General features: G+C 38.4%; 1 protein-coding gene and 1 pseudogene across 2 annotated transcripts; both read right to left on the minus strand.

Moving 5' to 3' along the window:
* Positions 1–497: 497 nt before the first annotated feature.
* Positions 498–1,091, minus strand: LOC101430373 (centromere protein K pseudogene; annotated as a pseudogene).
* A 5,466-nt stretch (positions 1,092–6,557) lies between these two features.
* Positions 6,558–25,687, minus strand: LOX (lysyl oxidase). Of its 2 annotated transcripts, XM_004477689.5 has the most exons (7): positions 24,506–25,687; positions 24,042–24,150; positions 22,497–22,634; positions 20,589–20,745; positions 14,631–14,726; positions 13,725–13,840; positions 6,558–10,181 (listed from the first exon to the last, which is right to left on the minus strand). In XM_004477689.5, the coding sequence occupies exons 1-7, from the start codon at positions 25,134–25,136 to the stop codon at positions 10,175–10,177; spliced, it is 1,254 nt and encodes a 417-aa protein (XP_004477746.1). In that variant the 5' UTR covers positions 25,137–25,687; the 3' UTR covers positions 6,558–10,174. The 2 variants fall into 2 exon arrangements, with proteins under 2 accessions (XP_004477746.1, XP_004477747.1); XM_004477690.5 differs by lacking the exon at positions 6,558–10,181 and having other exon boundaries at positions 13,721–13,840; positions 24,506–25,231.
* Positions 25,688–26,335: the final 648 nt, after the last annotated feature.

The following is a 26,335-nucleotide window of genomic DNA, read 5'->3' on the forward strand; positions in this document are numbered from 1 at the left end:
AGGGAGAGAAGAGAAATGGAAGAAAACAACAGATCATGGGTACCAGGTAGAGAGGAAAGGGTTGAAAAGCGATGAAGAAGGCTGATTTACAGACTACAATTCCTCATTACAGATTACAAATGCCCATGTTTTAGTTGCATGTTGTTCCAAGCAGGGGGGAGGAAGGCAAGAACAGGGGAGAAAAAGTGAAAATGGACAGTTTGATTTCCCACTTGTTTTTTAAACCATTTGTTATTCCGCCCCTTTGCTAATTTTGGGGGAGGAGTCCCAGTTGTTTGCTCTTTTGATTGATTCCCCTCCCATCAATCCCCCAGAAAGCCCCATGATAAGGCCCCTGGAGAGTATCTGGGGCTTCTCTTGGCTTCCAGAAGAAATCTTGCTCCTAATGGGAGTTCTCACAAGGGTCTTCCAGCAACGATCTTGGGAATACTGAAGGTCACGTGTTCAAAGTTAGCAATTTTTCTGCCAGGTTCCAGATCCATCTCTTTATTCCCTAACTACTTTGCCTCAGATGGCTTTTTAGTACTTAAATCAGGCAGAGGAAAATGGTCCTCTAGAAATTCACCCAAGGTAATCAAGAGTTTCTCCTTCTATTATCTTATATTAAGCATTTTTGTTGCAATTCATTAAAAATTCTTGATTTAGAAAATGGTTCGACCTGATTTATTAGTTCACTGTGTAGTACATTAAGAGATTCCAGGATCTGGTTTTGTTTATCCAACCACTGTTGCTCCCTTTCCAAGGCTTCCTTTAATTTTCCGTTCTTTGAATAGCAGATAGTACCATTTCAAGGTCATGGTCAATTTTTGAAACACTTCTTTTACTAATGTTACCAGAAAATCTTGAATTGTTTCAGGATTTTCTCTCTGTCATTGGCTGAGTTCCATGGCCAAACATTTCAACTGCGTGATTAATAATAGCTGAGCCTTTGATTCAGTGAGTGCCTCAGTTCCAAGTGATCATTTATTCTGACATTCTTCCATGTCTTTCCATCTTTCTTCACATTCTTTAATAATTTCCTCTTCAGGATCTGTAGCATTTTCCACATCTGCTGTACTATCTGGATCTAGATCTTGCTGATTCACTGGCATGTGCTTGGTGATTTTCTTAGTCTGAGGTAGGTAATTCTCATCTGTCAGGAAGCAGTAACAAGCATCCACCATCCTCTTCAAAGGAGGCAAGACAATGAAGGTCTCACAAGTTAACTAGTCTCTTCATTTCCCCACCCCTTTGTCTTTCTCAGAACCAGCCAGTTCTGCAAATGGAGAGGACGCAGAGGCCTGAGAAGAGTGGGACTCAAGGCCTGGCTGGGTGAGGATATCCAGTTCCTCAGCGGAAATGGTCCTACCTTCAGGGCTGGAGCTTCATATCCTGGGAGTTGCCAGACCCAGCGCCAAGTTTCAACCGTTATTGCGATCTTCCATGCCGATTTCTTACCAGGACAGAACCATGAACTCCAGGCTGCTAAGTTATCTTAAAAAGTGGCTGGACTGGGTGCTAGATGGCCAAGAAACATTAACTATCCACTGCAAGTCCAGTAAGAGGGCATGTGTATATGTCAGCCTATCACAATGAAAAAACACCTAAGAGATGGAGAGATATTTCCCTGTGTGCTCAGTAATCTCTTTATTCTGGAGAAATGAGAGGTCTGAGGGAAATTCTCTGTTGGAGGTTAAGCTGAAGAAAAGGATGTGTGAAAAATGGTAGGTTATGGAACTGGAGTTGGGAACTGAGGCCAGATAAAAGCCTTGAATATTAGCGACAGTGCTTGAAATTTAGTTTACAGGAAACCGAGAAAACCAATTGAAAACTGAAAAAAAAAAAGAAAAATAGGAATGCTTTTCACTTGTGTAGAGATTTAAAGCATGTAATCACCTGCCAAGTATCCTTAGATTTCTCACTTTCTGGTAACTAATCTCTTTGAAAATGTTCTAGGCCAAAGATTTCCCATGATATTTCAAATCAATGGATCATTTATGTAAGGTTAAAATTATACTTCACAATAGTGGGAGAAAAAAAAAATACACAGGCACATAACAAAAACAGTTCCAAAAACAACGTTTTGGCTTTTCTAGTGAAAGGGCACAGCACCTTGAATGTCTTTCATGAGGTTCCAAATCAATCTCAAGTTACTAAAAGGAAAAAAGAAGGTCAGTTATCAAGTTGCATGTTAAGTATTATTTAATTTAATGAATTACATTAAGAAAGAAACAATTGGTTCTGTCAAATGGAAAAGCATATATGCCACTACAGAATATACTTCCTCTGTTCTTTAAGAAAAAAAATCACTGGTTTTGATAATGAATCTCAAGCTGTGATCATTAATGACTGCTAAAGTGAACATTTCCATTAGAAAAAATGCATGCTATCACTGGAGAAAATTCAGAACATAGAGGAAAAATATAAAAGATAAAATAAAATCTTCCATTTTTTTGAGACTCTAGAGTTAATCACTATTAAACTTTTGTGTATCGTCTTGGAGTCTCTCTTCTATGCAAACACATTCAACATTTAGGACAATGTTACTATCTTTATATTATTTCAGAGCATTTTCTCATACCATCAACTTAAATATTAGCCAATGCCAAATAATTCTTCCTACAGTGGGATTAAAAAATTAACACTTTAGATGGTTTATTCCAGTTATGAACTGATTTAATAATGCTTCATAAATCTTTGTATGTTTGATTATTTTCTTTAGAGTCCTCAAAGTATATTACCCAATAAGAATTCTTTAAGTCTTTTGATATGTATTGCCAAATTATTTTCCTGAAAACTGACACCAATTTATACTCGAACAAATATTTTATTAAAGTGCAAGTCTCTCATTTCTTGACAGTATTGAAGAGTAATGTTATTTAAATCAATGTTTACTTACAATGTTCATTCTTCCCGTAGAATAACAGAGTTTGCATCTCCATTTATTTAATAAATATTTGGAATTTTCTTCATATGAGCCCTATATGAAGATTATTCTTAAACAGATTGTAAATTGAATGTTTTTAAAAGTATAGTTCTTAACTAATTATTACTAGCTTAGGAAAGTTATTTGTATCTTGTACTCAGTTTACTGAATTCATATTAATTCTAAGCTATTTGGTTGATTGTCTTGGATTTCCTTTGGAGTTGTTTTAACTTGGGCTATGACTTTAAACTCTCTGAGCTTCTTAGTCATCTATACATCTAAGAAAACAGGAACTCCTACTTCATGGTTGTGAGAATGAAATGAGGAAATGTGTGTATAAAGCCCTATTCTAGAACTTGGTATGGTTTCATTAACTGTTTAATATGTATCATTACTTATCTGAGCTGTCTTATGAAACCTAACACACATCTCCTTAACTAGGTCCTGAAAAAATTGGCCCTTCTTGGTTTATGTGAATTGGTGATGGAAGAAACCAGGCATTTTGTATTGCAGGGGTGTTTGACTTAATCTTTAGATTAGGTATAAGATGATGATAAATGTATGACACTATGAACTTTTTTTGTGAGTCACTGGTACCCTAACTTCAGTGAAATGAGCAGTATTTATGGATATCAACTAACTGAAATTATTTTAGTGGAACCAGGATGGAAGCATTGATTTTGTAAAAATCCAAAATATTCTGATGGGGCAAATTCAAGATTTTCTAGAAAATTCAAGTAAGACCTGTGTTTGAGGCCAAAGCACTCACATTGTCTTCTTGTTGCCACATCATTGAGAGAGAAGGAATCCCAGAGGATCTCCTGTAGCTAAACTGTGAAACCCTATACATGAGAGAAAAGAGAATATGCAAGTCTTCCTATTACTCAGAAGTATTCCCCTGAGAAAATAGGGGTTGAATAAGGCTTATGTGTGCCTAGCTCCTGATAAGCCTTCTCAAATTCTGGAAGAATAAAGGGTGACTCCCTGTGAACTAGAAGGATCTCTGGTCAGCCAGGACCTAGGAAGGAAGCTTGACTTAGGACATTTTCTAGAGAAGAGTTTGCCTAATAACGAAGAAGCTGCACCATGTGCGTTTTTCACCCCATCCCTCTGACTCATCCCATGAAATCTCTGATCTGCAAAGCAAACTTAACCCAATTTCTTATGCTCTTGGGTTTAGGCTCAGAAAGCTCCGGTATGGCTGTAATAACTGTTTACTCTCCTACCCCTTACTCCAGCACATGTGACTTTCTCTATAACCTGAATTAAAAGCAATAGTGAGAACACCAAATGAGAATGTTGGGAGAGGAAATTAAAGCTTATACTTAAAAAAATTGGTAATTACCCAAAATTAGTAGGAAAAATATTATAAAAATGGTATATATAATTAAATATTTCCAGGAATAACAATTTTTTTTAAATGAAAGAAGAAAATTTCAGTAAGAATAATACAGAAATATATATATATAAACCAGAGAGGCAAAATGCTATGTGAGTGATGGGGGTTTAGGTTTGAAAGGAAGAGGAAGGAGCTTACTTCCTTTTAGGGGAAAGTCAGTCCTTACAGATGAGGGACATGGCAGTGCCCTTAACAGAAATCAGGTGAGTGAGCAGCTTGGTAGCAAAAGTCATGGGTTGAGTTATGTAGACATTGAAATTAATCATCTCTATGCTGGACATAAATAGGGTGGCTTGCTAGCTCTCTATCTACTCACCCCCTTTCTTGGGAATCACTTTCCTTTGACCCACCATCTCTTACACCCATACAAAAGCAAGCCAAGATCCAGTCATGTGATATGAATGGCAACAGTGGTTCTCTCATTTGGCCCTGCCTCCATGACTATGGTAATCAAATAAGGAAGAGCGTTTTTTATTCAATCTGGACCAGTCATATTAATAGTAATCACAATGGCAGATGACCCAGACTGAGTCCATCAAATAAATGCCCTGCCCTAAATTTTTCAAACTGTGGCTACAGCTTAATGTTATTTTCTTTCTAGTAAACAAGCCAAGTAGAAGTATACTTATATCTTCAGACAGCAAAGATTTCATCCTTACGGAGAATTTAGACCAAGAGAATGTGATTGACACTCAAAGAAAGAAAAAGGAAAGGCAGTGAGAATGTGGTCTTGGTGGTATTTGATTTTCTGGTTCTACCTGCTCTTGAGGCAAGTCCTACCTCTGCCCTTTTCCTATTGGTTCCTCGGGCCTATAAATTCCTCTTTTGACTGAGCAAATTTGAGATATATTTCTATAACGAGAAACCAGCGTAATGACTAACACAAAGGTGAAGTGATCACAATGACCAAATTGTTTGTTTACCCAGGAATCTAAGTCCCAGAAGTACACTGGATATACTTCTGGGACTTCTGGGACTTTAAAGGATTTCCTCCTCACAACTCCCCCCCCCCCCCCCCCCCGCCATTATTAGCCCTTAAAAAATGTCACTGTAATAACAGAAAAAAGATTGGCTGTAAAGTTTGCTGTGCAGAGATGTTGTAAATTCACTAGTTGGCAAATGACTGGTTGGTAATACTGGCTTCAAATTTGTCAGACTCCAAATTTGTGAATTAGTCCAGATGCAATGAACATCCAACTTTATTTGTTTCATTAAAAAACAGTAAACCATTACATTTGACCTTAACCCCTATTTTATATAATTATGGATTCTGGTCAGACTTGATATGTAAGAAAATTAGGAATTGGCGATACTATGCATCTAAGAGTGTAACAGGCATATTCTTGGTCATCATAATGATGGCTCTTCAACACTCCTTTTGGTTTTGTGGCTCTATTTTTTTCTCTCTCCAAAGTTGATGAAAATGATTTATTCCACTGGTATGTCAATCCACTGCTAATATCTGTGGCAAGCATTAGAAATATTGTAATAAATGGGTTACATAAATTTTCTGACAGAAAAGAAAGATCTTTCCCATGTCTTTGGTTAATGAGCTAATAATCCACACTTCTCAAATCACTGAATTTGGATGCTAAGAACAGAGAGCATTAAGAATTAAAGCATATTAAGATGCATAACCTAGCCTTGAGCAGGCAAGGGAAGCAGCAAATCGGTGGTTACAAGTATCACTGATGCTGTACAACTCAAGTCTGCAAATTTCCAGTCAAGAGCCTACATCTGTTTTATCTACATGAGCTCCTTAAGATCGAATTGTTTTTGTGGGATAATTTTGTGAATTGTTCCCCCAAAATACTTGCTCACAGTTTCAGACCTATTTGCCCTCTCAGCCTACCAGCTTTTAGGCTAGTCTGTTCACATTTAAATAAGGATTATTATAATAACAACTTTTCTCTTTATATGAACAATTTACAGCTAGAGCAGATGTGTCCCATAAATGAATTTGTATTCCTTATAAAACCTAATCAAAGCAGTGTGGGTTTTCTCACAATTCCTGCTGATTCCATAAAAGTAGTTGATAATGGTGACAAAAGTCAGGCCCATTAATGCATGATCATATCTATTTTTAAATATCAGCTAGATTTTTATCCATCAATGATGAGCTTCAAGTCATGGGAGCTTATTAATTTGTTAGTACAAAAGCAAAACCAGCAACAATATACTTGGTTTTAACATTTTAACATAAAATGAAATTTAGATAATATTTTTACTACGAAACAACAAATGACAACTCTAGACACTTGAAATCATTTATTCAAGGCATTTTTATATAATCTTGCAATCATAGTATAGGCATATAATAAAAAAGAATATGAGAGTGCAAAGAATATAAAGCCAATGTCTGGACATTAAAATAAGAGCTTTTCAAAAAGTTACAAATGTTTTACAAATAGGAGTCCTTAAAAATATGGAAGAAACTAAAACTTCATTAAAACATTGTAATACCAAAAGACATGTCTCTTAGTTTGTATCAAGCAGTTATGTATCAATTGAATGTATATATCCCGTGAGCTAAGACAACACATGATACATTCAAGTTGAAATAATTCAGCACCATTTTAGCTTGAAGGATAAATGAAATGCTTTAAGTGTTTAAAAGTGGCCCAGGACTTTTGGTAGCTGGGAATGAAGCTTAATTTGTTAACCTAGCATGTTGATTGCGAATGTGAATTCTAAACATAAAATTATAGGAAGAGGGTAATTTTTAGATGTCAGTTACAATACTGTTAATATTAAAACAAAAATAAAGTTATTTTAAGAACAAAATGTCTCCTAATCAGGAATTCAAGATTTTCATGCAATCTGCTAAAGATTATTTTAGTGACATGATAATTTTGTGACCTAGATTTCCTCTAGAATCTGAATATTGGGAATGTTTATGAATATGACAGTCCTGAGGTTTCAACGAAAAAAAATGTTGTTCATTATTACAAATAATGCCTAGTGAATAATTAGATGATAGAAATTTTAAATAAAATTCTTACATAAAAATATAAAGATTTTTCTAAAAATAGGCAAGTTATGAATTAATATACTTTATGGTACTATTGAGAAACTGAATCGTATCCTTAAATGTCAAGAAATGTTTAGTCCAGACTGTGGTCTGAATAATTATGAGACTACTAACATGGCATCTGGAAGGCTCACAAAATTATTTTTCCTATTTAGTCCGTTTTCCCACAGTCTTTATTAGCGTAAAAGACAGTCTTTTCACAGTACACAACATTCTTTGTATCATCTCTAATTCCTTTTAATGTTTTAAAAAATCTTATTTAGAGCTGTTAAGACAGATTTGTTATATTCTTTACTTATTAATTGATAATCTTTCCCAGTTAATCATTATCTGCAGGTTTTGGTGGTTATTCAGAGAACATACCCTTTGAAGGTTCAAAAATATTGGGTGTTAAATCAATAGCAGTAAGTTGTTTGGAAGTGTAGAGGGGTGATGGGAGGAATAAAGGAATGTTTACATAAGGAATAAGGGAGAAACTTTAGTTTCCTAATTGGATTTTACTTTCCAAATAAAAAATAGCACATGTTATATTTAAAAGGCAGACATTTCAGGGATTGTAAATAAACTTTTAATTAGTAGTAACACATATCTGCATATAACGTTTAGCTGATTTTTAAAATAAAACAAAGTCATGAAAAAATAGTGCTTAAAATTGAAACTTTATAGATATGCACTTATTGTTGTTAAAATAACATAAAATGAACCTAACAGATAATGATGGCATTTTAATGCTTATTGAGGTTAAAGACGTTTTTTTAAATGTCTCACTGCCTAGCACATGGGCACCTGGCATATACTAGGCACTTAAGTGATTATAGATGGAGAGAGAGATGCAAGGCCCAATGAATGGCTGTCAATGTGTCTCTCTTGTATGTATCCAGAAGCTATAGCAGTAGTTAGCTTTTAATACAGGGATAATATTCTTAATGGAACAGTAATTCTTAAGTCTGTTGATGCCAGCCTGGCTCAGTATTAATACTGACAGTAGTTTTTGTCTTTTTCTTTAAAAAAGCAGGTATATTTAAATATCTCCATTAGAACAGATTACAGTTTGTAAGGATCATTCTACAATCTTACAACTAAAAAGCGATTTAAGGCAAAGAGGTACACAAAAAGAAGTTATTCCATAGCTCAGACACTGGTTCAACAAAAGCTCTGGGCCTCTATCAAGCTGCCTGTGTTCTCCCTTGGTTAAGTGGGAGCTGGCGGATAGAGGTCGGGTGCACGCTGTGCCCTCCCTGGATGACTGTCCATCTCTCACTCCTCTTACTGTGCTGCACGTCCAACAACTGCGCGGTGATTATTACTGCGCGGTGATTATTACTCGTCAGTGTTGACGTCCCAACTCTATGATATATAGTACAGGGATGCCGACTCACTTTAAAATTCTACGTAACTTGTCTGACACTGAAAAGACTTTGAGATTTTAATACTGGTTAATGTATGGAAACTTCTGCTTAAGCACCACTAACTTAAAAGTGTAATCTGATTTCTTTCTGCATCTTTTGAATTTCAGGAAAAGGAGAAACTCTCCGAATTCTGTTGTCGTACATGATTTCACAGTTTCAAATAATATCACAGCTGTCTCATTATGTAGCATAGTCCTTGGCTCTGCAGAAAGTATTTTTCTCCCTTACTCACCACCTCTCAAGTATGTAATGCTATGTGCTTTGCTAATTTGGACTATATTTCACAAAGTATATTTGATTGATTCCTGAATTACCTAGGATGATGTTCCTGTATTGCACACATATCATCCCATATATTCTGGATACTTTAAAATTCTTTAGCATTCCTTTTTTTAATACCTGAACATAAAAAAAAAAAGAAAAATTGAAAATCCCAAGATGTTTTATATTACGTTGTTTGTTTTTTTTAAGTGTTTGAGAGACAGCTGTGGTTTTGGGGACTTGTTTTTCTGATTTTTATATCAGTAAGGAAATTTCTTTTTGACCAATACTTGAATATACTTGCATCTACTGATATAAAATGTCAAATCTGTCATCAGAATGACTTCTCATTTATACAGTTATCCTATGTATACCAGTCCCCAGATGATAATTTTAAGAATGACATTTAAAATGTCTCTGCCCTAATGAAAAATAAAAGAGTAGAGGGGAATAGATACAAATGTCAGACAGAAATCAGGGAGCTCAATTAGTTAATTCATTCCAAAACAAAAGTTGACTCAAATCAGAATGAAGTTGTGCACTTGACAGAAAGAAAGTTTAGTAATTTAAAAATGTAAACATAAATTTTATATAGAGATGTAACTATCTGAATACATGTATTGCCATTTCTCTGCTATATAGTAATATTTCTTGACACCAATGTAAATGTGTTTGTTCCTTCCTCAGCACCAAATGTGTCCATCTATGTTTAAACAGTAGGAGCCTCATTTCTAAATTAATCTATGCTAGGACATATTATTATTATTTTGTTATTATTATCATTGTATCACTGCAGTTTTAGCATTTTAGACATTTTAGACAATATTCAATTCAAAGTAATTTTAGCTCATTCAATAAATCTGGTTTTCTCTTTCATTTCAAAAGGAGCACAAGAAATTTGATTTTCTTTGAAAGAGCCAACAAGAATGAAATATTATCCTAATTTATGAAGGTAATAAATATAAAAATTTTCCTAAATAGTGCCGATTTAAATGTTCAAAATCCAGTTATGTGCTTTGTTATAAAACACCTTAAACAAAAATTCCTTTGTTGTTTTCTATTCTCTTGTTCAAAATACATACATCCTACTGAAGTTATTAATCTATTTTTTCCTTCCCACTTCAGAACACCAGGCACTGATTCATCCATTTGGAGTTTTGGCTTGCTTTTTAATACCTAGATGAAGAAAACAAAATAAGACAAGTTATTAACCCGCTAATATTATGAATGAATGCCATAGACAAATTTAAAGTCAACATTTCTAGAACTTTATGTAGCAATTTCTCCACCTAAGTAATGCCACCTTGTGAAATTATCCATTCATACATTATTTTTAATAATGATTTGAAGAAATTGACTATACTGAAAACAGGGTGTGTGTGCCTGATGCCTACATCGTGAGGGTAAGGGTCAAGCAGACAACCTCTGAAACAATCCTCAATCAAGAAGGACATCAATGATCGGTTGCCCAGACCAGGTCAGTCACTGCATGCAGCACGGCCCCTGCACCCTCTTGGCATGAGATCTTTTCTAGCACGACTTTGGATGTAGATTGATGCCATCCAGAGGCAGAGACTGGGTCAAGTCAAAAACTCAAATAATAGTTTCTTTAACAGCTGTGATTATTAGATACCCTTGTAAAGGAACTTCGTCCCAATCATAATCTGTTTTTGAGCAGTAAGTTTTTGTGAGAATACCTAAATGTAGCATTTCATAACTGAACGAGGCCTCAGAGTTCACCTGGTCCATACCTTTAATTTACAATGAGGAAAATGAGGGAGACAGGATATATTAAAGGCACACACCTACTTCCTGTTTTTACATGCAGATAGAATGTTCTCAAATACTGGACTGATTAGAAAAACAACCTGTGAACTAAGAGACGCCATATGTCTTCAGAGTTGAAAAAGTATCATGTTTCCCCAGGAATCACACAGGCGGTTCACAACGCCAGCAGACTAACCACTCAGCTCGAGGCAAATTACAGACCTGCTCAAGAGGCTTCAGACATCCTGTGGCCTCCGGAATGAAGTTCAGACATTTTAACTGGCTATTCATTGCTCTCTTTGATCTGCACCGAACCTACTTTTCTACACTTCTTGCCCAACTCTCACCTCCCTGAATTTTATGCTTTAGCTAAACTAGAAGATTGGCTTTTTCAAACATGCCCTCTGATTTCCTCCTGCCATGAGGGTCCTCCCAGCAGGCCTTTCCCAGTGCAGCCCTCAGGCCAAACTTAAATGCGATCGGAAAGCTACTCCTCAGTCTCAGCCAGGAGAAGGCTCTTCTTCCTCCAAACCCTAATCCTAAATGAGCCAGGCCCGAAGTGAGTTCAAAATACAAGAAGCAAGCATGATTCTTCTGAAGGCATGGTTTTGTTCCCCTAGTCAAATGTTCTTCATTTATCCTGTTGTTTCCCACTTTAGGGACATACTCCTGGAATAAATGTGATATTATTTTATTATGATTCACTAGCTATGGATAATTTCACTTTTTCATGTTTTCATTCTATCAATATTGCTTGCAAAAATTCCACCTCAATGACTTACAGTTTAGCTAGTCAGTGACAACTAGTGGAAACAAGCAACTTTTTGGGGGTGGCCATAGCAAATGATCAAGACATTGCTGAGTTCTGACTGGTTGAGTTGAGTCACAGCAGTCTGATCCATCCAAAGTAAGTCAGAGATGCACTGTCTGGTAAAGAGCCTCCTATCAAGTCAGTATATTGCTGGGGCAAGATCACAGTATTTCTTTGCTCTAAATATCTGGCAATATCCAATTCAATGGATTCTATGACAAAAAGCAAGACACATTCTATGCAACAGCAGGGTCACACGCTCTCCGGACCTGTTCTTCGCAGGAGGCTAGCAGTTGTTCCTGGAAATCACGCAGCTTATTACAGCAGAGGTCCTTCTAGTCCCACTGCATTTTATCTTTCCCCTCATGGAACTTTGCCTATTGTATATGTATGACAGTTAGGTGTATATTTCTCTCACCTCCTTTACTCAATTCCAAATTCCTTAACAAAGAGTAACTCACTTATCAATCGAATGTTGAATGAGAGGCTACAGGGGGACAGACGTTGCCTGGCACTGGGTATATAAAATGATAAAAAAGAGACCAGATCCCAGCCATCATGGAGTAGAGCAGGAGAAACAAACATTACACAAGGAGATTCACAGATAATTCACTGGAATTATTTTAATTAGGCATAAGGGAGTAGCACAAGGGTCAAGAGTCATATTTATCTTTGCATTACCACTCTCTCATAGCTAGGTTAATATGAGTGAATAAATAAAAGGAAAACTAGTGGAAAAAATGAAAGGATTATAAAAATTAAGAGAAATTAATTAATCTAGCTATTTTAGCTAAATTATACCAATGTTCTAGAGGTTTTCAGTAATACTATTACCAACTCCACACAATGTGGGCCATAAAACCAGCCACATTTCCTGTGTTGTGGGCATGTTCAGAAGAATACATTTGGTTGCCTTTTTTCAGTGCCATCCGTTTGTTGTCAAAGTGTCATCTGTTACTGATGCTGAGTTGACATCTGTGTAAAGCCTAGGCTCACATCCTTTTTATGAACAAGAAAAAGGTGCTCCTTCGGGGTAACTAAAGCCTGGAGCCACAGCGTATGGCTTTGTGACTGGAGCACGGTGTAGTTTTAATCCCACTTTTTCCCTGGCCAAGAGGCAGGTATTGACAAAACCTGCACAATCAGGTTTAGGTGCACTTGGGGAAGTCACAAAACTAGAGGTTCATATGAGTCAAACCACTGTTGTGCTTTTATATCAGGGAGACATTCTATTAATTATAAAGTTTCTAGTGTTTAGCCCAGCTGATCCTTTCTTCATGACCCTGAGGCACTGATGCCTCCTTAACATTAAAGCAAAACTGGTGCAAATTCACTATCTTTCTGATGATGTCCTCGTTGTGTGGGAAAGTAGAACTCACAGATGGCATACATAGTTATCATCTGTTATTCAGCATCACCAGAGCAGGCAGTGCTTGAGGGATCAGGGCAGGACAGAGAGGCAATCAGGCCGACCTATCCAGCTTACTTACTTCATCAAAGCACCTCCCTCTTAATATTTTATATGTGGGCTTGCTTCTAAGATTTCATTCAAAGAAGGGTTGCAGGACTAGGAAAATTATGAAGAAACCCTCCTCTGCCACCCCTTACACAGCATATTTCCCTGTTACCTGTGGTGCTGGAACTCTAATATTGATCTTTTGATTTCTAGAAAACAGGGGTTCTAATGTCTCTAGTTACATTTTTTAAAAAGTGATTTTCAAAATGTAATTTGAACAGGCCTAGGAATTTCATCAGAGCTCCTTTAGGCACTGTGCAGATGGGGCAGAAACTGAAGTTTTTGGGCTCCCACAAATGCACCCACGTTGTGCATTGAGCAAATTTATATATTGGCCTCCAGCTAGGCTTTTTAGGTCAAGAATAAGAAGTTCTGTATATATGTGTTGGCTTGAAAACTAAGCTTTAGAATGATAAAAACTTCAGTACATCCCTTCTCTAGCATTTTCAAAAAAAGATCAGCTAAAATATTGTGATAGTGTAGACTATACAGTTTTCTACCTTTGGTCTATTTTTAGAAGGAAGGTGCAGTAGCAGGGGAAACAGCCACATGCCAAATATAATGGCTGTTGACAAACTAACACTCTTTATGAGGAAAATAACCAAGCTAGACAAATAGGACTCACGGCGAGATTGTGCAGCCCGAGGCGTATGCATGATGTCCTGTGTAGCGAATTTCACACCGCACAACGTTGTTGGTATAGTCTGACTCAGGCACCAAGTAGCTGGGGTTCACACTGACCTAGCCCAGACAAAGAGAAGCTGTGTTTTAGATTTCATCACCAATATTTACTGGTTAATTCTACTTCTATAGGAGCTAGAACAAGGGACTGGCATTAAGGAGAATATAAATTAGACAACCAATTAAAACTCTGGAGAAGATATGGAGGGACACTATAAATTTTTTCCCTTAAAATTTTAGGGACGCGGACTAGGCCCAGTGGTTAGGACGTCCGCCTACCACATGGGAGGTCCACGGTTCAAACCCCGGGCCTCCTTGACCCGTGTGGAGCTGGCCCATGCGCAGTGCTGATGCGCGCAAGGAGTGCCGTGCCATGCAGGGATGTCCCCGCGTAGGGGAGTCCCATGCGCAAGGAGTGCACCCTGTAAGGAGAGCTGCCCAGTGTGAAAGAAAGTGCAGCCTGCCCAGAAATGTGCCTCACGTGGCGAGCTGACACAAGATGACGCAACAAAAAGAAGCACCGATTTCCGTGCTGCTGACAATAACAGAAGCAGACAAAGAAGAAGACGCAGCAAATAGACACAGAGAACAGACAACCAGGGCGAGGGGATGGGGGGAAGGGGAAATAAATAAATAAATAAATAAATAAATAAATAAATAAATAAATCTTTTTAAAAAAAGTTTTCTAAAATGAGATTTTTTTTTCATATATTTGGGTTAGTTTGGAAGTAGTTTTAGATAACTTAGAATTGCTTCCAGAATAATGCTTATCTAACATTTGAATCCAGAGGAGGGGGCCTATTGATTTGCAATCAATAAATTATAGGTACATATTTTCAAAGATCACTACCTTTAGAATGTAGTTTCCAGGTTTTACATCTGTAATATCAATCCATTGGCAGTCTATGTCTGCATTATAGGTATCATAACAGCCAGGGCTCAACCCCTTAAAAAGAAATAAAATTAAAAATTAAAAAACAATATACGGTTAGTGTATGCGAAAGAATATGCTATTGTTTGCAAATTAAAATTTTAATTAGTATGGCTTAATCTCACAAGAGTTTGATGTAAAACAGTATATTTCATCTCTCTTGAAAAATATATATTACTTAGCCTTTCAGAACCTCCAGCTAAAAAAGATTCAGGACCAAAATAACCAGTATACCTAGTTTCTTAAATAATGTCCTAAATTACCAGTGATAAATACAACTTTTAGTGACACAATGGACAACCACCAAAATTCTAGAATATTACCAATTCAGTAATAAAGCCCCACATAATGGCTAACTTAGCTCAAATGTCTTCTCAGTGAAACCCTTCCCAATTTCCCCTCTTGGAAATTATCTTCTTATATCTTGAATGTCCGTGATATTTTCACATGTATAGCTTCTGTAGAGTGTGCCTATTTCTTCTCTGTATTATAATTGTACTAGGTAAGAATACATCTAAATGGAGATGGTTAAGCTCCCTAAAAGTAGAGTCTATGTTGCATCTCTGAATAGCTAGCATTTATTGAGCATGTATTATGTGTTAGTAGCGATTTTAAACATGTCATATATAAGTTTAATTCCCACAACTACCTGAGGTAGGTGCTACTATTATCCCCCATTTTATAGATGAGTAAACTGAGGCACAGTGAGGTCAAATAATTTACCCAAGGAAACTCTGCTAGTAAGTGACTGTGCTGGCATGAAGCTTTGGCAAAATGGGTCCAGAGTCCCTGTTTTTACCAGCACACTATACTTTCTCTCACATGGTCACTGACAAATTTGTTGAACTGAAGGAATGAATATATGCATGAATGCTACATAATTCCACTTGCTAAGATATTCACGTTCATAAGTAAATGAGTGCCTTCTACAGGCTGGGAGGGAAAAAAGAGCAATCAGATATCCTCCTAGCTCTCAAAAAAGCTATAGTCTGGAGAGGTTTTCTCAAATTGGAGTCTTGAATTCATTAGTCCTTCATGAGAAGTTTTACCTGTTGTGTTTGTGTTCTAAGAATCACCTAAAATAAATTAAAAAGCATAAGGTAGTATCTTTTCTTTAAGACCAACATCTTTTTTTTATTATCCATTTTCCATTAAAAAACATGGAAACAGAATGTACACAAATACTGTTTACTGATTGGTAATAAAGAGAAACACAGTTAACTTTTGTATGTTGATGTTACATCCTGTGACCTTGCTGAACTTGTTTATTAGTTCTACTAGTTTTTTAGTGTATTCCGTAGGATATTCTATAAACAGGATCATGCCATCTGTGGATAAAGATAGTTTTACGTCTTTTCCAATCTGGATGTCTTCTATTTCTTTTCTTTTCTTTTTTATTAGAGAAGTTGTAGATTTACAGAAAAATCAGAAAAACATATTTTGAAGCTACAGGACAGTTGCAAAAATAATAGAAACTCTGTACAGAAAAATTCAACATTCCGTCCACCCCCATATACTCAGAGCCACCAGTTTGAAACATTTTGCCATCTTTGCCATACCATCCGTATCTATCTATCTGTCTGTCTGTCTGTCTGTCTCTCTCTCTCTTCTGAATATTTGAGAGCAGGTTGCACACATTATACTCCTACAATGCATACTTCCATATGCATTTCCTATGAACAAGGATATTTACTTATATAATTGCTGTAAGTACAGTTAACAAGTTCAAGAAATTTAATGTTGATATAAATCTTACATTCTGTGTTCCAAATTTTCTTGTTTCAATAACGTCCCTTTGAGCCTTTTCTCCTCCATTCTTGGATCCCCATCTAGTATCATGTATTAAATTTAATTGTCATTATCTTTTTAGTTTCTCTTTCTTTCTTTTAAATTGTGAAAACAAATACATGTAACATATATCTCCCCATCCTAGCCCCTCCCAACATACCATTCAATGAGATTGATCACATTCACAATTTGTAGTACCCTCATCAACATCCATTATTAAAACTTTCCTTTCATTCCAAACAGACACCCTACGTTCATTTTTCATTAAATTCCCCATTGCTCCTGCCCCCTCCCCCCCAACCCTGTAACCTGTTCTTTATTTTCTGTCTCTATGAGTTTACATATGCTGACATATTTTCTCTATGGCTACCATGGGGCTTAAATTTGACATCCTAAATCTATAACAATCCATTGGCTTTGATATCAATTTAACAACTTCCATAGCAAACATAAACTATCTTTCTATACCCTGCCATCCCCCCGCCACTTTATATAGGTCTTGAACAAATTACTACTTGTACATTATGAGTCCAAAACCATTGATTTATCAGTACATCTTATGCATTTGCCTTCTGTATCCTGTAGGAAGTAAAAAGTGGAGTTACATTTCAAAAATACAATATACTGGCATTTATATTCACCTGTAATATTATCTTTACTGGAGATTTTTGTTTCTTTCTATGGTTTCAGTCAGTTGTTTAGTATGCTTTCCTTTCAACCTGAAGAATACCTGTTAACATTCGTTATAGGGCTGGTCCAGTGGTGATGAACTCCCTCAGCTTTGTTTATCTGGGTTTGTCTTAATTCCTTCCTCATTTTTGAATGACAGTTCTGCCATATAACATTTCATGGCTGGCAATTTTTGCTTTCAGTCCTTTAAATATGTCTTCCCACTGTCTTCTCACCTCTGTGGTTTCTGATAAGAAATTGGCACTTCATCTTATTGAGGCTCCCTTTTACATGACACCTTACTTCTCCCTTTCAGCTCTCAGAATTCCCTTTATCTTGGCATTTGAAAGTTTGATTATAATATAGTATGGTATGGCTCTATTTGTGTTTATACTGTTTGGAATTCATTGAGCATTTTGGATGTATATATTCATGTCATTTATTAAATTGAAGAAGATTTCAGCCATTATTTCTTTAAATATTCTCTCTGTCTCTGTCTCTCTCTTTTCTCCTTGTGGGACTCCCACAATGTGTATACTGGTATGCTTGATTGCATCCCACAGGTTCCTCTGGTTCTGTTCACTTTTTTTCATTCTTTCCTTTTCTGTGCCTTAAATTGGATGATTTCATTGTTCTTATCTTCAAGTTAACTGATTCTTTTTTTCTGCCAGCCCCAATCTACTGTTGAATCCCATTAGGGATTTTTAAATTTTTGTTACTATGGTCATCAGCTTGTATTTGATTCTTTTTCATAATTTCCATCTTTCTTGATATTGTTTGTGTTCATTTATTGCTTTAGTTTTTTTCCATGTTTTCCTTTAGCTCTTTGAGCAGATTTAGGAATATTTATTTTTAAGTCTGTGTCTGGTATTCCTAGGTTTGGTTTTCCTCATTGATGGTTTCTCTTGCTTTAATCTTCCCCTTTACCTGGCCCATTGCTTCCTATTCCTTTAAGTGTTTTGCAATCTTTTGTTGAAATGTGGGCATTTTAATATTTTATTGTGTTATCCCTGGAATTTAGAGTCAAAGTCCTCTGTCCCTTAAGCTGGTATCCATCTAGTATTATGACAGCTTTCCTTAAGGCCAGGAGCCCATGTGGAATCTCCTTCTCATTGACATCACTGCCATTTCCAAAAACTTCCAGTCACAGACTTTGCCATGGTTGCCACCACTTGTGGCTACAGAGCCCACTCCCCCAGCACCTGGCTGGTATCATGCCTCTTCCCCTCTGAGTGGTAGTATCATTTTAATTCAATACTTCTTTCCATTTAATTTCAGCACCAAAATCGCTTTGGTATTGAAAATCACCTTGGTCCTCAAAGAGATGACAAAATCATCTTGGTACACTCTACCAATGATGGTTTGATTATAGCTTGATTTGGGAAAAGTGTGTGTGGGAGGAAGAATTGCGTTGTCATACAGCACATACAGCACAGACAGGCCCAACTCAAAAGTACTTGTGCCACAGAGAGAACCATATTCTACTGTTATTGCCTGGAGTCCCACCTTAGTCTATACCAATTTTAACTTCATGAACACTATATTTAGTAGCAAAGATATAATGAAGAATTTTTGGCTTCTGACAAAATTCTGACTCTTGCACATAATACATACTTAGTAAGTTAACTAGTATGAGGATAATTTAATGGTGATGATAAAGGCATTCATGGCACTGTAAGGAATTCATTAGATTACATCTCTATTTAAGACAGATTTAAATAATGTTACAATACTTATCTTCAAGTGAAAAAAAGACCTTTAAAGAATGCTTGAACGGCATTCTGGAATTTCTCAGTTGGCGGAATTTAAGTATGAGCTTTTCTTACCTAAACTAGCAAACAAACAACTGGAATTATAAAGGCCATTAAACAAACAGGCATTTCATGTATGATGAAAATTTAAAAAAAAAACAAAAAACATTAAATAGAGAAACAAAATGAGGCCTTCTAAAATTAGCTGTTTGTTTTAGCAAAACAAAACTGCTTGTCACATTAAATTAATGAGGTTTACTTAACTGTTTATAGTTTTCTATGTATTTGTACATAAATATGTTATATAAGAATTTAAGTGTTATATGAAGTATAAATATAACGAAGTTAAAGCTAGTTTTATGTTTGGATACATTTAAGCAATATTATAAAAATACTAATTTAAGTTAACATTGAGGGTTTGTGAGAAATTATTTTTCTGTTAAATGAAGTCCATGTTCAAGAGACACTGGTCTAGTGAAAAAGACAAATATATATATATTAGTTATAATGCAAGACCTAATTAATAAAGTTTAAATAGTAAATACATGGAGAATGATTAACAAGATTGTTATCATATAAAATGAATTGGAGTGATCCCAAGTAACAGAGAAAATTATAATGCTGTAAATCTTCCTGGTCCCATATTTAAATCAGCCCAGAGTGGGCTGGGCAGAATGGTTCTTTTTCTGAATGGAATACACTCCAGCTTCCCCTGCACATGCAGATGCTATGAGAATTATCACTGAATGCACAGGGATCTCTGTAGGCGCATGTGTGTTTTGTGTGGTTAGTTTTACATCTCCTTTGACTTAAAGGAAAACTGCCTCCCACCGGCATGGGGAATTTAACCTTTTCTCTTCCCACTGCTTTGATGTTCTAAGCTCAGACAGAGATGCAAAGGTAACATTTAGGTGGCGAGAAAACTTCCCTGACAGCCCCCAGAATTTGCTTTCCAGGATCCCACTGCTGATCCCTTTGTGCCCTGGGTTATGTATATTTACTTCTTGCCAAGAGTTCGACTGGAGTAAAATTATAATGTCCTTTTACAAATTAGGGTTTCCTGTGGAAATACTGACATGGTTTTAACTGACACACATTTTCAAATTATAAAACCCACAAACTTCTTAGTTCAGCACTACTTTGAAAAATCCATCCAAACAATACCTGACACCAATTATACTGTAGATTTAAATATATTTACATTATCGAACTAGACCATATCTTAAAGTGCTTTATAAGAAACTTACTTCCTCTCCTGTTCCTAACCCCAACCACAGTCTGAATTTCAGTTTAACAGGTAGAGGGGAGAATGGTTTTGCAGGTGAGAAAACAGAGGTATCTTGTCTGCATTTACCACACCAGTGAAAGAATGCAGAATGAGTACAGGTGTTGTAAAGCATTCTGATTTTTCCAGAGGGTAAATGCTGGTACTTTTTATCATAGAAGATAACGAGTGCTCATGAACAGGGCGACATGCATAGCTGAAAATACTTTAAAAGTAATTTGGTTTATCAAACTATCACTTTCCTTTTCCCAATTGTTTTCCATCTTCACTAGTGTACCCCCCCAATTGAAACAGTTTATATGAGAGATGGGAAAAAAGGAAATAGCTGACCATTTCATTTTGCCTCCGAGACCTGCCGGTCCTGATTTCAGGGTGGCAACCTACCTGTGTGTGTGCAGTACAGGCAAAACGCCTGTGGTAGCCGTAGTCACAAGAGGTGTCCTCAAGGCAGAAGCTCGCTTTGTGGCCTTCAGCCACTCTCCTCTGGGTGCTGGCATCCAGCAGGTCATAGTGGCTGAATTCATCCATGCTGTGGTAATGTCTAATGCCCCCCACAAAACAGAAATGGAGTCAGTTACCTCCAGACACAGTCATGAAGATATTAAACTACAAACCTGTTGCCTCACAAATTTGTCTCCATGTTAAAATTGGGATAGAGTCTCTCTTCCTCAAAAAGGCAGACTCGTGCTAGATTTTTTCAGGGACAAAAAACTATTAAAACTGTAAGCTTCCAACTTTACTAACAGGAAATTAGGCTAATTTTGAGTATTTATGTTTATCTATTTTGACCTGTCTTATTTCTAAATATTAAGCAGAAATAGAGAGCATATTTTTTGTGCTTAAATGAAACTCATGTTATATTTGCTAGTGTATTTCTCTTAGCTGCCACTAGTGATGTTTCATTCCAAAAAAGAAGAGCAACTGATGCTTGGGAGGTTTCTATGAGCTTTAATAAGATGTAAAAGGAGAAATAATGCCTTTTTTTTTTGCTAACATTATTATTTAAATGAACTTTCATTCAGAAGTAAAGTATTTCTATTTTATAGCAAGTTAGGTTGCACATACTAACTTTTCTCATTTCATTAAATAAAATGTATATCTTCTCACACAAGGAAAGACCAGGAAGAAATAACTTGGATTACAGAAACAAAGTTTAAGGGACACACACTCAGGATTAAACATCTGGGCAATTAACTAAGGTAAATTATGGAATTACCTGTGTGAAAATCACTAAGTTTAGGACAGTATACACAACTACCCCAGATTTGAGACAGGCCTTTTAAAGGTTAGAAAAAATTCATTCTCAGCTCCTAGAGCATATCATCTGCATCTTTTCTTGAGAATGTGTGGTGGGCTGAGTTATGTACTCCAATTAAGGCATGTTCTTAATCTTAGTCCTCATCTCTGTGGATATGAACCCATTGTAAAAATATCTCTTGAAGAGATTATTTTTAGTTAAGGTGGCTCAAATTAACAAGGGTGGGCCTTACTCTGACTACTGGAGTCATTTACAAGCAAAAGAAATTCAGACATAGTAGAGGTGAAAGCCACATGGAGGAGCCAGAAGCCAGAAATCAACAGAACCTAAAAGAAAGGAGAGGCCATTGCCATGTGATAGGAAAGCCAAGGATTGCCGGCCAGCCAGAACATTTCCCGCTCGAGGAGGAAGCAAGCTTCCTAGCAAGCACCTTCACTTGGACTTCTGGCCTCTGAAACTGTAAGCCAATAGATAATTTCTGTTGTTTAAGCCAACCCACTGTGGGCATTTGTCAGAGCAGTAAGACAGAATGGCATTTAAATCCTTTTGATAATACAGTATTTTTTCAGATGTGGTCTTTACTAAATGCTAACTAACTATGGAAGATGTTGGCTGTAGTAGGGTTTTCTAGGTACTACAATTCTAGGTACTACAAACTGTACTATCTTGGAATAAAACTGTATTGAAGCCATATGTTGTATCCTATCAACACTTTTTTTTTTAGGTACTGTGGATTGAACCTGGGACCTTGTACATGGGAAGCAGGAGCTCAACCACTGAGCCACATCTGCTCCCTGCTATCAACACTTTTAATGGGCTACACTTAGAGTTCCCAAAAAATAACAAGACCTAGGAGTTGATGGATTATCTTCATGATAGTTCCCTTGATTGTCAAGTTATGTAGAAAAAAATTCATAAAGGAAAAACAGCATCTTCCCCCTTTTTGTGAGAAAGAAGACTTATGTTTGTCACATCAAGAACCACCTGACAAATGAAAAAGCAACTCAAAGAGATGCAGGGACCCATCCACTTACTGGTGACAGCTGTGCCATTCCCAGGAATATCTTGGTCGACTTGGTAAGAAATCGGACGTCCCTTGGTTTTTCACTCTTTGGGGAAATCTTAGCAGCACCCTATGATCATAATCTCTGACATCTGCCCTGTATGCTGTACTGTGTTTTGGAAAAAAAAAAAAGAAACTTTATATATTCACAGAGTATTAACTAAAGGTAAAACTACAAACGAAACCTTGCCACAATATAATAGTGACAACTCCTCTGCCCCAACTTGACTCTCAGTTCTAGGAGGACTTGGCCTTTTGTTTACTTTTGTTTATTGCTGAATCCCCATCTCCTGGAACAGTGCCTGGTAAGTAGTCAGAGCTCAGTGAATATTTGTTAAATGAGTGCATGAATGACAATTACAAAAATCTGCAGAGCTTGAAAGTAAAAAAAACAAAGTTAGCACTAAACATTTACATGTGATAAGCAAAATGTATTATAATCAATTAAAGTTTAACCTTATGAATGAGTGAAACTGCGTTGAAAATTATCCCCAATAAAGATTTATCCATAGATACTTATTATTAAGATCCTCAAATTTAACAATGCACTTCTTCTTAAACAGCTCATTAAGATCTAAATTGGAGAAATAACTTTTAAAAGAGCACACCAAGATATAGGCAAATAATTTTCTCTATCTTCAAAACAATTGCACTACTATACTAAAATCATGGGAAGTGCAATGCAGTGAGTGATGCAAGACTTAGGAATGAAAATGATGAGCTTGGATATCTTCTCTTCCTTTAGCTTGGCAGTTTGGTATAAAGGGTCAAAGTGCAAGAAATATACAAATAAATAAATAAATATCACTGTATTCCTTCTAATATATGTATGATGTATATGTTGGAATACTGTTGATGACTTTTACACTTTAAAAATTTTTATGGGACACCTACCAAAACATCTTTTGCTCCCTCTGCTGGTTTCCCAGCAGCAAATGCAAAGAAGCTCATTCCCAAAATTGTTCTGATTTTATTTTAGGATTAACAGACAAACAAAGCCCTTGCTCATGATAAGATCTTATTCTGGTTTACAGGTAATACCAAAACAGCTAAGTAAATCAATGCCTCAAACAAAAGAGGAAATTTTAACCTTTGCAGATGAGGGCTGCCACATTGGCAAACCTACCCTCAGTCTTCTAAAGGGACATTAATAAACGCTTACACAATAATTTTCCCCACGTTGCTGTACAGTTGTTTTATAGAATGTTATTGAAAACAGTTGTTTTCAAATTTTAAAAATCTTGGAAAGGGAACAGGAGATTCCTAGTCTCCAGGATAAGGGGTTTTTTCTGGGTTCCTGGTGCTTGCACAGTTTGAGATACGAAACCCATAGAAATCTTCAAAATTTTAGCACGTTGTCCAGGTCAGCGTGCCCAGTAGGTCACTTCCCTCTTCCCAGCTCTTGCCCTATTCCCCAACTCTTATCTGCTCGAAACAGGATCAGTCAGAAATAGGCACCGGGGCAGTCCCCGAAACCAAGACCCGGGAGTCAGACGGCAGAGATCCCAGCCCTTACCTAGCCAGACAGTTTTCCTCGGCGGCGCATCTCAAGTTGTACATGGCCATCTTCTGCACGTACGTAGACGCCTGGATGTAATAGGGGTCAGGCACCAGGTCCGGGAGACCTAAACGTCAGCAGGCAACGGGCGCAGCAGTGAGACAACCCCGCGCGCCCCACCCAGGCTCCTGGTCCCTCCTGGTCCCTTACTTCTCATCCCTCGCCCACCCGGACCATCAGGTAGGCCTAGCGACAGCAGGAGAACCCGGACTCCCGGGGCTGCAAAGCCAAGTGGAAAGGCAGCAGCAAGGGCCAGGCGAGCGGTTTCCACCAGATTCCAGAGCTCCGTCTGCAGGGGCGGGTGGGGGGCAGGAATCCGATCCGCACAGGCCAGGGCCCGCCGCGCCTAGGCAGCCACGTCGGGAGCCACATCGTCCGGGATGTGGTGCGGGGGTGCTTCCGGCTGACTTGAGGACGCTTACCGTATTGGAAGTAACCGGTGCCATATCCCGGCCGGTACCTGCTCCCAGGCCGGGGCCTCTCGTACGTGTCGTAGTAGTTGTAATAAGGATTGTCGTCGGAGTACTTGTAGGGGTTGTAAGGGTCGTCACCCACCATGCCGTCCACGCGGCTGGGTGGCCGCAAGTTACTGAGCGCCGGGCGCTCTGCAGGAGCCGTCTGGTTGTCGCCGAGCGAGGCATCGGCACCGCGGGCCCCGGACGGCGAGTAACCGGCTTGGAACCAGTGCCGGGCAGAGGGTCTGGGGCGGCCCACAGCGACTCCAGATGAGCCGGCAGCGCGCGTTCGCGCCGCGGTGGTGCGGTTGTCGCGGAGCAGCAGGATCGGCGTGCGGGGCTGCCCAGCGGCGGCGCTGGAGCCTGCGGAAGCGGCTGCGCCCGGGTCCCGGCGGCGCTGGGGCTGGTACTGTGCGCCCAGGCTCAGGAGGCTGAACACCTGCCCGTTGTTCTCCCATTGGATCCTCTGGCGCCAGGCGCCCGGAGCCGCGGGTGGCTCGCGCGGCGGCTGTTGCTGGCCGACGGCCGGCGGGGCGCAGCGCACAAGGGCGCAGAGCTGCAGCGGGCCGAGCAAGAGCGCGGTCCAAGTGGGGCGCATCGCTCTTTGTGCCGGATTGTCCCCAGTCGGGGAGGACGTGGCTTGTAGAAAATAAAAACGGGGCTCAAATCACGTGAAGGAGGGAGAAATCATCCAGCCAAGAGGCGGGCCGAGCGCGGGAATCTCAGTCCCCACCAGGCAGTGCCAAGGGTCGGTTGCAAGACCTCCCGCAGTAAAGGCGGCCGCTGGGGACGTGGCGCACGTCTCTTCTTTTTCCAGTCTTTCTGGAAGGCCGTGGGGAGCAGCGCGGCAGCCTCGGCGAGCCCGCAGTGTTTGGAGTGAAAGGAGGAGGAGAGTTTTAAATTCTCTGGCACTTTTGCAAAGTTACACAAGCGGTTCTGGCTCGGCAGCCCCTCCGCTATTTGTTCACGTAATGCGATTGGAAACGTGCAAGGCTGACAGCTCCTCGCCTCTGCTCCTCCCTCCCCTCCCAGTCTGTCCTCCCCCCAGACACGTTGCACAGGGAGCATTAAGGAGAAAGAACAAAACGGAACACAAATCCTGAGACACACTCAGCTTAATCTGGGGTGAACACGCAGGAATTTCAAGACTCAGACAGGCGAAGGCAGCCAGGCCATGGGGCGACGCCAAAATATGCACGGAGAAAAATGCTATTAGGTCACCAGCCTTGAAGAGGCGGGAAAGGGGGAGGTGGGGAGGCTGCTGGGGGAGGGAGTCGTGGGCGGGAGGAATGATTGTGACTAACGTTTATCCATAAAGGAGTTAACCAGACAAATTTCCCAGTGCACACTCACCCGCTTTTATGGGAAGCTCCCTCAGCAAATAAACCCCAGGATATCAAATTTTGTTTTTCTGTGTGTAGGTAATATGAGAAATGGGTTACAAATTTGTTTCTTACAGTGAATATTTTAATAACCAAAAGTAAAATTTTAAGAGGGTCAAAGCCAGCTAGCACTGAAGCAATGAATAAACCTGTCTCTTTTTCAAAATGCCGCCTGATTTGCTCTTTGAGTGGAGAAACCATCTTTTCTCTCCATTGTCTACCAGGAAGTTTCATTAAAGGGAACTAGAACAAGTCTGCCTCAGAAGGCTGCTTCAAATAAGCATCTCATCTGAACATTTTTCCTCCACTTTTAAATCTAATTTGGAGGGTTTCACTTTAGCGTTTAAAAACTCAAATCACCATCTGTTAAATACTGAAGGTCAGTGAAGCATCCGTGCACTTTGATTGATCTTCC

Source organism: Dasypus novemcinctus, chromosome 2, assembly GCF_030445035.2.
Source record: "Dasypus novemcinctus isolate mDasNov1 chromosome 2, mDasNov1.1.hap2, whole genome shotgun sequence".
Lineage (NCBI taxonomy): Eukaryota > Metazoa > Chordata > Mammalia > Cingulata > Dasypodidae > Dasypus > Dasypus novemcinctus.